This window comes from Kryptolebias marmoratus, linkage group LG5 (assembly GCF_001649575.2).
Source record: "Kryptolebias marmoratus isolate JLee-2015 linkage group LG5, ASM164957v2, whole genome shotgun sequence".
Taxonomy (NCBI): domain Eukaryota; kingdom Metazoa; phylum Chordata; class Actinopteri; order Cyprinodontiformes; family Rivulidae; genus Kryptolebias; species Kryptolebias marmoratus.
In genome coordinates this window covers 2,962,598-2,976,756 of record NC_051434.1, presented here as the reverse complement: position 1 = coordinate 2,976,756, position 14,159 = coordinate 2,962,598, and the positions used below count along the sequence as shown (strand labels likewise).

The 14,159-nt window shown below is 40.8% G+C and overlaps 1 protein-coding gene across 13 annotated transcripts in view; it reads right to left on the bottom strand.

Moving 5' to 3' along the window:
• The window catches only part of LOC108242671 (AT-rich binding protein), a 42,120-nt gene extending 28,218 nt beyond the window's left edge, over window positions 1-13,902 (bottom strand). For 7 of the 13 annotated variants that reach the window (XM_017427653.3, XM_017427655.3, XM_017427656.3 and 4 more), the window contains exon 1: window positions 13,705-13,902. In XM_017427653.3, the coding sequence (XP_017283142.1) occupies window positions 13,705-13,732 (28 nt within the window). In that variant the 5' untranslated portion in view covers window positions 13,733-13,902. Of the gene's footprint in view, window positions 1-13,327; window positions 13,459-13,704 lie in introns of those variants that run through there. The other 6 variants (XM_037975863.1, XM_025008429.2, XM_037975864.1 and 3 more) reach the window with 2 other exon arrangements.
• Window positions 13,903-14,159: the final 257 nt, after the last annotated feature.

Here is a 14,159-nt window from a genome sequence, read left to right as displayed (position 1 = left end):
AAAAGTGTTGGAATAATTTCTCTAACTGCAGCTTGTGTTACTTATTTTGCAATTATTGTAGCTGAACTTGGTAATTAATTTAAATCTGATTATGACTCCACAGTTTTTGTCTGTGGGTGTAATGTTTGCCTGTTTGACTGTGAAACATGCAGCTCGAAGCTTCTGAGATTTGGTGCTCTGTGTGTGAGGCTTTTAACCTTTGACGAAAGGTCATTAGTGTTTGTGCTCGAGTCCAAACACTCTGCAGCGAAGTCACACCGAAACAAAAGAACAGCTGATAAAAGGGAAAGCCGCCTCCTGTGTGACCTCAGATGTCATTTAATAACATGGATAAAGAGTTATTTCCATTGATAAATCTACAAAGCTTTTGTTTTTATTATCTTTAAAAGGCCACGGTTTTTGTTAACTGTGATTGTTCTTTTTGTTACAATTGCAAATCAGCTACACAGATTGAATTCTAGTTATGTTCATTCATTTACATCTGTATGATTTAAACCAATGCAGTAACAGGCAGAAAATCACAGTTTATATTAATAAGAGGAATGCTCAATATTTCTAAACTGACTCGTCAGCAATCTTTGCTTCACAGACGTCTTAAAACAGGAACTTTAAAATAAGTTTGACATTCATACCCTTGCTAAAAAGCTTTTTTTAATTTTTAAATTGCATTTGTCATCAGCACTACTTTTGTCTGCCTCTTTTTTAAAGATAACCATTGATGGAGCCATTACTGGTGCTCGGTCGGATTTGTTTGCCAACAAAGCAGAAGGTCTCAGGGACATGAAAATGTGACAGAAAAAGTGCAGCCTGCCAAATGGCCTGCTGTAACGCCACGCTTCATTAAGCCAGGAGCAGACTTTTTAACTCCATCAGGCAACTACATAGTTCTGACAACATATGATATCTTTTTTTATTTTAAACTAATAGTCTATTTTATTTCTGAGCATGAAAGCAGAACAGATATTTAATACTTTATTTATCCTCCAACAACATTTATGCTGAAACACAGGTGGCCTTGTTCAATGAACATTCAATGAACCACCTTAGTTCCACTCCACCATAAGAACTAATAAGAAAAATGACTGCATTACAGAACTATAGGTGAGAGGGAATGCAAAGAGAGATTAAATGAAAGGAGTTACAGGGAATTCATTAACTGAGAAGTTGTGGAAATTTGGTAAGGGAGAAGAATTAAAAGCTTGAAAAGTATTTTTAAAAACTGGTGGCTGAGTTTGCAGAGGCAGACAGAGAAGTAAATCTTCCAGCATGCCACACAGAGACATTGACGCATACACCTGTGCAGCAGTGCACACACATAAAGTCCAGTCCACATAAGTGAGCGTCTATGGGAGGGCAGGACTGTGGCACACAGCAGCGTTCAGTCCTGAGTCCTGACAGCTCTCCCTGGCACACCCTCATCTGTCGGCTGCCATCCCTCTGGGAACTCGGTGTGTGTTTCTGTCTGTGTACATGTATTTCTTTGTGTGTGAAGCGACACACAGCCTGTGACAATGATCCAAAGTGAAGGAAAGTCTGACTCACCTCCGCTTCAGTGGCGGATGCTCTGAGCCGACACCAAACACTGAGGGAGCCCTGCTTACTACGGCTCATTGGGGTAATACCTTTCTGCATCCGGTCCTTTCCTGTCTCACTTTTCCTGTCACTGTCTCTCTTTGTGTGTGTGTGTGTGTGTGTGTGTGTGTGTGTGTGTGTGTGTGTTTGTGTTTGCATGTTTTCTTTTTGTGTGTGAAGTTCTTATCAGTCACCCAAGTAAACTTCACCATCTTTCCTTTTTCCAGAAAAGTTTTCTTTCTTTAAACCCAAGGTTAACATTAACTTGACCTAAAGTAAAAATAAATCTATAACTGCACTCTGACCTGTAAGTTTAAAAAGCCAACAAGTGTTTTGACAAGTAGATGCATTGTCAAACCAAATGTCATGTCAGTAAGACAGAGTATGCATGCATAAATCAGTCAGAATGGTCTTCTGTTTTATGACTTTATAAAAAAAAAGTTAAGTGATCTGATACCTTCTTTGGTTATATTTCAATTCCCTCTATGTCAGGGAGGAGTCTTTGCCTCAAGTGGAGGAGTTCAAGTATCACAAGTGATGGTAGGATGGAGTGGGAGATGGACCAACAGATCTGAGTAATAGTAACAATAAAGATGTTGTTCTGGTTTGTTGTGATGAAGAAGGAGCTAAGCTGAAAGGTAAAGCTCTTGATTTACTGTTCTATCTATGTTCCAACCCTCACCTATGACTATGAGGTGTGGATCATGACCAAAAGAAAGAGATCCTATAAGTGGCTGAAACGAGTTTCCTCTGCAAGCCAGACTCAGCCTTAGAGATAAGGTGAGGAGCTTCATCATCTGGGGGGAGCTCGGAGTAGAGAGCTTTTCCTCCACATCTCCACATCAAAAGGAGTCAGATGAGGTGGTTCAAGCATGTGCCTCGTGAGTGTCTCCTACTGGAAGGTCTTGATTATATATCCTCTGTGGTCAGAGAACACCTTAGGATCAACCAGAAAAAAGGTTTTCTTGATAGGACCTTTTACCTCCGAGACCTATGGATGGATGGATGGATGGATGGATGGATGGATGGATGGATCAAACCCACATCTATACAGATTTTTTTCACCCAGTTACATGAAGAAAACCCTTGGGCGGCCTGCACAGCTCTGCAAATTGAAACTACCAACTGAAAGCTGGGCCTTTTCACCAATCATCAGTGTTGACCTCACTAATGCTCTTGCAGCTGAATGGTAGCAAATCCCAGCATTCAAGTCCCAAAAAGAGATAAAAGGCTGAAGCTAAAGAAATGCAGGCTGTTTCAGAGGAGATCAGTTCACACTGCTGTTGTACAAATAATTAAATTCCAAAATGGTTCTTAAATCAAATAAGATTACTTTATTGGTGTAAAGAAAAGATGAAAAACACTGAGTGCTCTTCAAGTTCTTTAGATCAGAGGCCAACCGTCAATCAAATTATTAACTTCTCACATCACTGCATGTATCTGATGTCTTTTGGTTTGTTAGTCAAATTACACAATTCATCTGCAAATGTGTGCATTTGTTTTTCTCTACATGCACACATCACTTAGTTCATCCTTTTGTCGGTCTCTCAGCAAAGGCAACAAAGTCAATATTTAAGCGTGTGTGTTTGTGTGATGAGGGCTTCCCTGTGAGAGCTGATACCACACCTGACAAAGCAGAACAAAAACAGCTGTTTAACAGCTTCCACTTCCAGAGAACAGCTGAGAGCGCTGCAGTTTTCTGCAGAGGATATGTAAATTTTCACCTCTTGCCTCCATCTTTAAATTAGAACCAGTTCATCATCAAGTCACAGTGACACCAGTGCAGAGAACACCATCAGGATATGTCAGACTTTATAACAGCATGAAAGTGAAATGAAAAATTTTTATCTTGAAGTGACGGTGCATGTCAAGTTCTGTGATGTAACAGACAGGGATTGAACTGTCAGCCTTTATTTTCAACATTTTGGATGGATGGGAAGCCCTGAGTGATTATGACAGTTTTATTGGTTATCTGGCTCAGAAGAAGAAGCAGTTGTGAGGGAAAGTGAGCAGATTTAAAAAATAAAACATAAAGTCAAGTGGGCTAATTTTAAAACAAAAAGCAGCTGCGGCTGTGATTTTGTTTTTATTTTGTTCACTTCTTTTCCTCTGACTGATTAGAAATGTTTCTGTTTCTCGTGCATCCTGTTATCTAGTGTGCCATGTGCGACCTGCTGTCAGACGGAGGAATGAATGGATGGATGAACAAATAAAAGTATTACCCCAACGAGCCGCAGAGAGCAGGACTCTGTTAGCGTTTGGTGTCGACTCAGAGTGTCTCCTACAGAAGCAGAGGTGAGTCAGACTCAACGTTTCAATTTGGATCATTGTCACAAGCTGCGTTATTTTATACACAAAGGGACAAATGCAGGGGACAACAAAGGCTAACTCTGCTTTTGTGTATTTTCATTATTTGTCTTTAATTAGCAGGAAATTGATTTAAAATTAGTAGCGGCTCAAGAGCATCATTATGAGTTGGCTTTGATACCTGAATCTGTAACCACACCCACATTTAATATAATTTCACAGAACAAAAAGCACTCAAAAGCCTCATTAATATAATTATAGATGTATATAGGGTTGGGAAGTAATTAGTGAGCCCTACATGTAAGTGCTACATAATATCATCGTGAAATAAAAACTGTGATTTCTGAAACTTACCAAGAAAAATATGTAGCCTAATTGAAATGACAATTACTTACAGGAAGGCTACTTCTGAACATATCCCGATTACAATTTGCGTTACTTTTCTGTAAAAAAGCTAGGCTCTATCTTGATTAATATTAACTGCATTGTGTTGCTTTTATTTGTGTCGCCTTTTTCTCCCTTTCCCTCCCACGGGTCAGGTTGTGTCTCACCTGCTTCACAACAACAATTTAATTCAGACAGAGGCTGGAGATCTTTCCCTCCTGAAACGGGAGTATTTTTCATTTTAACTGTGTAAAATAAAACAGGCGGACAGGCACACAGCTGTGTGTACGAGACAGCAATATTACTGATGTAGAAGCACAGACACCAACTCTTTTCTCCTACCGAACACACAGGGAGAGTGTGCTGCAAGAGTATTCATCCCACATGGTACTCTTACTGTTTGGTTTACTACCTAAAGTTTATTGGAGTTTTAATTTAATCGCAAGTAATAATTCTACCAAAATATTTCAAATTACCAAAGCTAAAAGGAGGAAAAAAACTTGAAAAAATGTAAAACTGAAAAATGTAGCACGTGTAATTATTCAGCCCTTTTGCTTTAAATCCCCAAATGTTACGTTTAGAAGCCACATAATTAGTTTAATAAGATCCACCTGTGGGTGATCTAAGTGACAGAAAGTAGGCCTACCATGGTGGAGAAAATGTCCTGTTGTCTCCCTTCTGTCCTTCGTTGCTTCAAGCTGCTTGATTGATAATTTATTTTCCATTTTGGATTTTAAAACATAAAGTCTACACTGTTGGACTCAGCAGGTTTTGCTTTACGTCATTCCTGCATTTGATTGGATCACATGAAGTCTAGCGTTAGTACTGTATGTATCTGTGAGCTAAAACCAGCAGAATGTGTCCACAGGGTGGAAGTTATTTCTGCCCCAATGAGACTCTGTTGGCACCGCCTGCAGTTCTATCACTGCTGACAGGGTGATACAATAAACAATAAGCTAAGTAATTAAGGTTGATACCCCACATGTACTTACAAACATTGTTTAAAATCATTTGATTTGTCATCTAGACACTCAGGACTGATATCAGACTGAAGGCTTATGGAGTCACATTGACAAAGGAACCGTATTTTGCTGCAAACAATTTATAGTTCACACGTGTGCAATGGCAAATTGGTGAGGGCAAGGGGTGAAATCATTTTTAAACTAAACGATGCTGGGCATGTCCTGCTGATGATGCAGCAGCAGATACTGTCCTGATGTCAGAGCCGTGTGAGGATGATGCTGGAGGGGCAGTGAGAAAGTAAAGACATAATCAATAATCCGAGCTGTTTGCACTGACAGTTTGTAAAATAACCAGACAGAAAAAAGGCAGGTGTTGAAGGTGACCTTCAGCAGGGTGGCATTAAGGTGCAACGGGCCCTGGAGTAAAAACCAGCACTCCGTCCAACCTGTTCAAAGGTCAGCTTCACATGGACAGTGTGCATTCTGTGTGTGGAACGTCATGAGTTTCATTTTGGCTTCCATGTTAACAGATTACAGCATCCACACATTTCTTATCTGCAACCTATTAGGCCACATCTGCAGGTGCTGTATGTTGCATGCAGTTAAATGTATTTAAAAGAGAATGAAAGCATTGTAAGTCAAGTATAAACAAAGCTGGACTTCCTTGACATTGTTAATAAATGATAAACTGACCAGGCAGCAGAAGTAGACCGTTTGAGCTGTCACAGGATGTCGAGAGCCAATAGATAAGCTTTAGTGCTTGTCTTGATGGTCGCCTTTCTGAAAGGACAAAAGTGTGCAGGGAGAAATTCCAGCCTCGCAGTGACCTTGGACAGGGTAAGTGGATGGAAACGATAAATTAAGAAATGATAGAGAATGGCTCTGGCTGTTAAAGTGTGCAACAGAGCTCAAACTGAGCCATGTGCTACATCTCATCCTGTTTGTACATTTATTTCTATTAAAAGTGATAACATAATTCTATAATTTTCAATAATTTTCTTTTTTTTAAGTGCCTCTAAAAGGATTTTTGAGAATTAAAATTGAAGCTATTACCTTTGTGTGCTGCTTTTAGCTTCTCTCCGAGCTGCTTTACATCTTTAATTTATCAGGCAACTTCAAGCTTTCATGTTGAGTACCTGAAGTCACTGAAATAGAAATTTAGAGGAGAAAATAGGAAACGAGAGACTCAGGAAAAAAAGAGAAGCCTAAAGGAGGAGTCATCTTTGCTTTCTATTACTGCCCTGAATCAATATGACTAAAAATAAAAGCAGCAGGACTCTGATCTTGTTGCATTTGCAGATGACTGCACAGGCCGAGTGTCACATCGGAAGCAACTTGAAATATCCAACCTGTGTTTATTTATATGAAACTCAAGCTGCCGCCTGCCAAAGAGTGTTCTTCACTCTCAGTCAGAGCGTCTCACTCTGATGCTATCTGCTGCCAAGTCAAACCCGAAAACTACGCTGCACTTAAAAACAACGGATCGCGTCACATCTCAGATAGCACAAACAAATGTATCATGTGTGGAGGAATTTCCTTCTTGATTTATATAAATATTTTTGCTTAACGAATAAGAACAATTTTCTTATTTAGTTGTCACTGAATGTTCTGATCAGTCAGGGTTTGAACAAAGAACGGAAGGGATGTCCGAGAGTTCACTTTGACGTTAGAAATAGATCCTTTAGTCCCTGTGGGCTGTGCGGTGGGGTCTTCATTTGCTTGTTTCCTACAGATGCCGTTAGAATCCATCAGTAATGTATCTGAGGGATTTGGAAGCCAAAACAGACTTCAGACTCCTCATTGTATTTCTGGATCCTATCAGCAGATCTGCAGGGCATCCTGCTGTTCTTCACCGGGGCAGTTGATGTGTTGGAAATAAAACGAGTCAGTAGAATCATTTAGATGGGTGGCAAGACTTAAAGTATCATCCATGCAAATGCAAAGATGCAGCTGTCATGATGGCTGATTGCTGTACCTTTCATCTGCAAAGGTCAGTAATAATGTCTGCCCATTAATTCATCTGATGCTGCTTCATGACCACGTAATGTAATGTGGAAAAACTGTCTTTCCAAAATCAGAATCAGAATCCTTGAATAATTACAGGGTGAAATTGGGTTAGTTACAGTCGAATGATAAATAGTTAAATAGAAACAAACCTTCAAAAAGGTAAGAACTACAATAAAAAGCGAATTGAATAAATCAGAAGAACAAGATACCAGTATGAATGATCGTTCACCTCGTAAACACAGTACCATTTCTAGAAAGGGTTTTATCCACACAGAAACACAGAAAACAAAACAAATGTCTTAGTAATTATGCCAGACCTGTATTTGGCAGAGTAACTCTGCCACAAAAATACACCAGACGACACTGAGTAGACACACTAAAAGACAAGGATGGTGAACACAAGAGCAAAAACCACCTCCTTTCTGTGAACTGACGACAAAGTAGAACCTCTACTTTGTGTCACATTAAATTACATCTGACTGGGAGTTGTTTCAGTTCAAATCCACAGACATAATGGATGATTTCAGGAAGAGTATCCAGAAGAATGGCTGGGTAAATCATATATGAATAAGTGTCAATCTTTTTAAAACTTTTCCCATTTTCAACATTTTTTAAACATATCTGTGATATATATATTGTTGATCTTCCAACACATGAATCTCTGCAGTTAAAAGAAATTTGAAAGATCACAATTATTACTATTTTTTGTAGGTTTTCCCAAACATATAGATTTGGGCTCAGTTTAAACATAGATATTCTGTCTAACATTCATTGGAAACATCTCCCTGACACAGCGGACTTACAGTGTGTCAGAGGATGCTTCGATCTCCTTCCCTTTGATGGTTTCTATTAATGTCTGTTTCTGCAGAAGGCATCACCTTTCTGACCCTGACTGTAAGGTGTGGAGACATGGATGCAACTCTCTGCTTAACAGCCTTTCTGTGTGAAAGTCCTGCTGTCTGAGTGATGACTGCTAGACACCAACCCTACTGTAACTGGAGGATAATCTGGTGTAATAACAGGCAGGGATGCTTTGGGTAAATGGCACTCTGCAGGAAACACAGCTGAGGAAAACAATAAAGTGCTGGGAGACCGAATCACCATGATAGAGCAGCATTGCTCAGATAATGGAAAAAAACTAGAACAGGAGGAAAGAATATAATAGAACAGTTATTTATGCTTTTTCAGTACATTCTTTTCTGTGGATCACCAGACAAAAGTGATCTCCTAAAAGTCAAAGCTGAGACGTGGAACTACTCAAAGAAACAAAAGGATAGTCAGCTGCTGACCGATATTTACTGTAACGCTTCTCCCTCCGTCTCTTGTTGACCTCCCTCTTTTACCCCCGGATCTATTTTTAGCAGCAGCCGCTCTCACTCAGGCCTAATGTAAGAATAGATGTTGCTCCCAAGAAACACAGCAGGAAATATTCTGCAGGCATCAAACTGGAGGGAGGGGGTTGGTGTCTTGTCATCCTGACCGATTTAACGAGCTCTGCATGCTGTTTATCTCTTGTTACACTTTTGCCCATCATTTAAGTGCTTGGATATTTTGGTATTTTGCCCACAAAGTATTGACTGATGAGGCAGTAAAAGAACCTCCTGCAGTCAGTTCTTCTGGATGATGATAAAGGTGCTTATTATAGAGTTCAGAGTCAGTTTCTGCCTCATAAGGTTGCAGCACAATCAAATCAGAAGCTTCTCCTTTTTTATTTTAATAACTTTGATAAATAAGAGGAATTGGGAGAATTTGATGGAATCTGTGATATAACTGATGATGTTCTGGCTTCTGAATGGGTGTCCCATTTGATACTGACAAATTTTACCACTATCCCTTCTGGTTTCAGATAAAAAGGTACTCAAAACCTGGTGGGGTAAGAGTAACACTAGAAAATGGGACTCAATCTCAGGTACTAGCAGTAAAGCATGATGTTCTTTAAACTGCAGGGTAAGGGTCCCCAAATGGTGGAGAGAGCTGTCTTTTTCTCCAGTTTATCCTCTTTGGTATATAAACCATGTCAAGACTTTCTTTAGGCATAATCGTCAATGCAAGTGAAATTACAGCCCCTTAATAATCAGTCTGTCTCTGAACTGCATTACGCCGAACACAGAAAATATTAATCCAAGGTGAAAATGCCAGTGGAAGATAAACCAGATAAACAGGTCATCAGTTTTTCATTATTCTGCAAAGGATGATCACATTAGGAGGAAAGAATGATTCACATAAACAGAAAGACTTCTGTCACAGCGAGACGTTCCTCAGGAAAAAAATATGCAATCAAGGTTCAAATTACCAGCGCTAGCCCTGACCTTGACTTAAAATGCATCATCTTTGTTGACACCAGGCCTGGCTAACTAATTAGCATAATTGCAATCACATTTTCTCTACTGTTGATGCAAACATCTGCCAAAGGTTCTCAGTTGGAGATTGTTGACATGCATGTATGATATTATATCGTCAAAGTAAGATATATAAACAGTGCAGACTGAATAAAGTATGGAAGAGACAAGACAAGATGCAAACTATGAAATCTCAAACTTCTTGGGTTTTTTTGCACCACATTATGGCTGGTAGATAAGGCTCCCTGTTGAATGTGTTTGTGCTGATACCAGTTGGACCAGTCCATAAAGTTTAAAGCAGCATACATATCAGCAGGTATGGAGAAGCTGTGGATGGAGTAAAGCAGCGTCTTTTCAGCATACGTCAATGTCTCACTTTGCCAGGTCATGTTTTAAAGAAGTAAAAAGCAACAAGACATCTGATGACTCAGAAAACCTGTTTTCCACTGAGTAAAGTTTTCATAAAGAAGAAGAAGGGCTTAGAGGAAAGAAGAGAATGTCTTCTTTTTTGTTCATCTAAACATGTTCAGTAATTGTTTCTGCAAGACCACTTTCATCATTGAATGACATGTTTTCATACAAAGAAAGAATGACGTCCAAATTTCACTGAGCCGAAAAGATATGGAATCAGATCATTTACTTGCAGATACAGTGGAAGCAAAAATTTCCATGAAACATTCACCACTGACAGGTTTGCTGCAGAGAAATGATGTGATGCAGGAGTCAGATACTTTTTCCTACTTAAATATAATTTATTTGGTTGTCAGCTGCAGAGCTCCTTTTTCACTCATTTATCACAGCTTATACAGCAAACATTTCTTCAAAAGTGAAAAAACAACAAGTGTAGCAACATAACTTGTATAATATGTGGTGTTTTTGTAGTTCAGATGTGGTGAATAAGGAGAGATAACAGAGAGGGAGAGAAAGGACAAAAAGATGAGAAACAAACAAAGAGAACACACCCACTTAGGAGTCAAAAAGAGAATTAAAAACAACAAAATGATTGAAATTTTCACACCTCAACCTTCAACCCACAAACACCTCTCTGTCCTTGTCATTCCTCAGCAGCCACATCCAGTGTCCCTCCCCCAGCACCTCACCATCCATCCATCCATCCATCCATCCATCCATCCATCCATTCGTCCATCCGTCCCACCGGCTCAATGACAACCAAAGGTCACATTGTCCTTCCTTTTATTTGCTGAAATCCTTCAGCAGCCTCCATTTGTTTTCATAAAGGAGCTGATGAGGCTTTGATGGTGCATTAACAGACGGGATTGGGGTGGGGGTCGTTCGTCCGCCGGTACAATGTGTGTGTCTGAATATATGAGCGTGTGTGTGGGCAGGACAATCCAGCTGCATGCTGCACATAATGAAAACTGACAATACACACATTCACAGGGGTGAGCAGACTTTCCTTGAACAGCGGTTTGAAGTGACTCTCTTGGATGTTGCGAGGAGGCTTCTCTGGCTGAGTAAATCTTTTATTTCTGTCTTTGTGCGAACCAGTGTTAGACTTTAAAATAGAGGACATTTTGATCACTTTTTCAAAGTTTATTTGAGGTTCAGGGTTTGTCCTTTCAAGGAGACATGACCAGCCTGGAGTACTTAGACTGCAAATGTTAAGATAGCGCCTCTGTGTCTCGTTAGCATTTTTTCTCTTTACGACCTATGAACTTCCAGAGTAACAACCTGTCCTCCTAACAAGTGTTGGTGGAGATTTAAGCTAATGATGCTCTAACTTTGCTTTTTCTATATATTTTTTTTTCAGCTAGACTAACAACATGAACCTGTGATTCTGAATTTGTAATTTTTTGCTCTAACAATGCATTTGTCATGGCCACCATTAAAAATAAACAATAAAACATTTGTTTAAAGCTACAACATAGGAAAGGAAGTTCTTGACATGAGTCTCAAAAAGAACATTAATCACATAAAAATAAAGTGGCATAGAAACCTAGCTTGTCATTTTCCAATGTAAAGTATCCATGCATCACCTTCTGATTGACATAATTCTGTGATTTGCACATAAACCAGCCCCGTATAATGACATTACTCTGAGTTCATGTCTGCAGTGCAGTGTTTTAACAACCTGGGCCTGTTCAATGCAACTGCAACAAGGTTTTTCCTAAAAATATGGATAAAATGCAGAAAAGAGAAGTGTTAGTTGGGGCAAATAAAACTGCCAGTCAAGTATCAGTTTCCTGTCATATTTATTATTATGAACCACCTCTAAAGGGTAGAGGTGCTTCTTAAGAGCTTCTCTGGATAATTCAATTATTCCGGAGCTTGAAGTTTGTAGTTTTTGTAGTTTTTCTCTAATTTGGCCATAAGAGAATTTTAAGAACTGGATTTGACACCAAGCTAACTTCACACAGCATTTTGTGACACAGAGCTATCAGAATTCACTGAACTGGTCTCAGTGTTTGTTGTGGCCTAACCTGAAAACAAAAATCAACAAAAGAGACAAACGGTGACAAATCTGTTGATTGGGAGAAGAGGAGCACATTCATCCACCCATCGAGCGTTCAGTGTGGCTCTTTTCTCTCTGCCTTTGATATAATGAATATTATATACTAATCACTTTGAGATCCATTGTTTGCTTTTATCATTAAAAACCCACAACTTTGTTGCAAAAATAAGTAGGCTCCAAACCGCTGTCTGGTCTGAAAACACATAAAGCCTGGCAAGATGGATTCTCTCAGAGTCGTGATCTTGATAAAGATGACAGAACTCAAGTCGTTCCAAAAGGTAAGCATTAAAAAACAGAGAGATCTGTGAAGCCCTGGAGGTTTCATATTTCTAAAGCCTCCTCGCAGTGTCGAACAGTGAGTCTTACTGATTCCCAAAGCACAAACACGTCCGCTAGATAACATGTTTCCTGGTTAAGAACCAGGAGAGCGGTTTGAATTCAAGTGAGGAGGGTGACATTGTTAATACCAGGTTTTGTTCTCCTTGAAGTATCCATGAGTTCAGCCTCCAGGGAGAGTTTGTCACAAAAGGGCTTGATCTCTTCCAGCTAAAGTACAGGATGACTAGAATACCAGGCAGACTTCAGATCTTTAGCTACAAATCAGAAGTAAAACCTAACCTGGTCAAAGACAAATGAAGGGTCCACCTACACAGATGCTGCACCAGTAAAATTCACCAAGGAGCCAATAATTCACCCCCTCAGAGACCAGGAGGCTCTGTCTGGAAGTTCCAGAGCAGCTTCTGTCCATACTTCTGTGGCTAAATTGAATTCAGATTTGATATTAAAATGAAACTCGAGTTAAAGTAAGGTTAATGCATAAGGTCAGGAACAGTCTTCAGTGATTATAGCAGAGAACTGTGAGTGGGTGTGAGTGAGTGTATGTGTGAGTGTGTGAGTGTGTGTGTGTGGGGGGGGGGGGCACCACTGACTTTGCAGAATTGACCTACATGTGCAGAGCATTTAGGTTCACACCTGAGTTTACCCAACCAGGTTCTGAGTCATCCTGTACTAGTCAATCACAGAGCCTCCTGCTCATAACCCTGGGTGTCTGTGTGTGTGTGGTTGGGGTGTGTGTGTGCGTTTAGAAGGGGTGAGAAAGGAGCCCGGTGTGCTCTGCATCTTCAATATATTACGTCGCTGCATGACGCACAGTGGAGAGACACAAGGAGAGGATGGAGGGAAGAAAATACGGGGTGAGAGGAGGTGGAAGAAAGGAGGAGGAGGAGGAGGAGGAAGAGGAGGAGACAGGAAGGAATTTTCTCAGACACCCAGCATGCAATGACCTTAGCAGGATGTCAAGGCGGAGGTCTCCTCTCCATCCCCTCCTTTCTCTGCTTGTCTGTCACACACTTTTGCGCGGTGTCATTCGTGGAGAGGCGAAAAGCCGCATTCTGCTCACATCCTTGCTGCCAGTCTGACCTGCCGCTCTTAAAACACTCCAAACAACCCCCCCCCCCCCCCACACACACACACACACACACACACACACACACAGTAAACTATAAGAACATCTTACACGCGCAAACTGAGCCACCTCTAAGCTGAAACTCTCTGCAAAACTCTGGGAGTCTTCCTCACACCGCATTACTCTGTCTTTACATTCCATCCATCCATCCGTCCATCCATCCACATGGCAGAGCAGAAAGCGGCGTGTCCTTACTGATCGTCCGGGATCCTATGCAGCCCATGTTGTCTTACAAAGGCTCGAGCAGCTCGCGGAGAAGAAGAAAATCCATCCGTCCAGCGCGCATTTCTCCGCCGATCTCTGTCCCCCCTCTCCTCCTCTTCTTCTTCTCCTCCTTGTCTCCACGCTGTCTTCCTCTCTGTCCTTCTTCTCCCTTCCGTGTGTGAGAACCACAGAGGGCGTGTGCGTCGCTCCCTCCCCCCTCCTCCCTCCTCCCTCCTCCCCTCCTCCGCTCCGCCGCGCCGTCGTCACACACTCCGCTCTCCCGTCTCTCCGTGGCACGTACGCGCCTCTGTGCGACACACACTTTGTATGCACGAACACATTGTCTTACATCTACAGAGACACGGGTAATGTTTGTACCCCTTCGTTACAAAAACACAAACCCATAAAGGTCACTGAAATAACTTCAAACTGACAAAAGTAAGAAA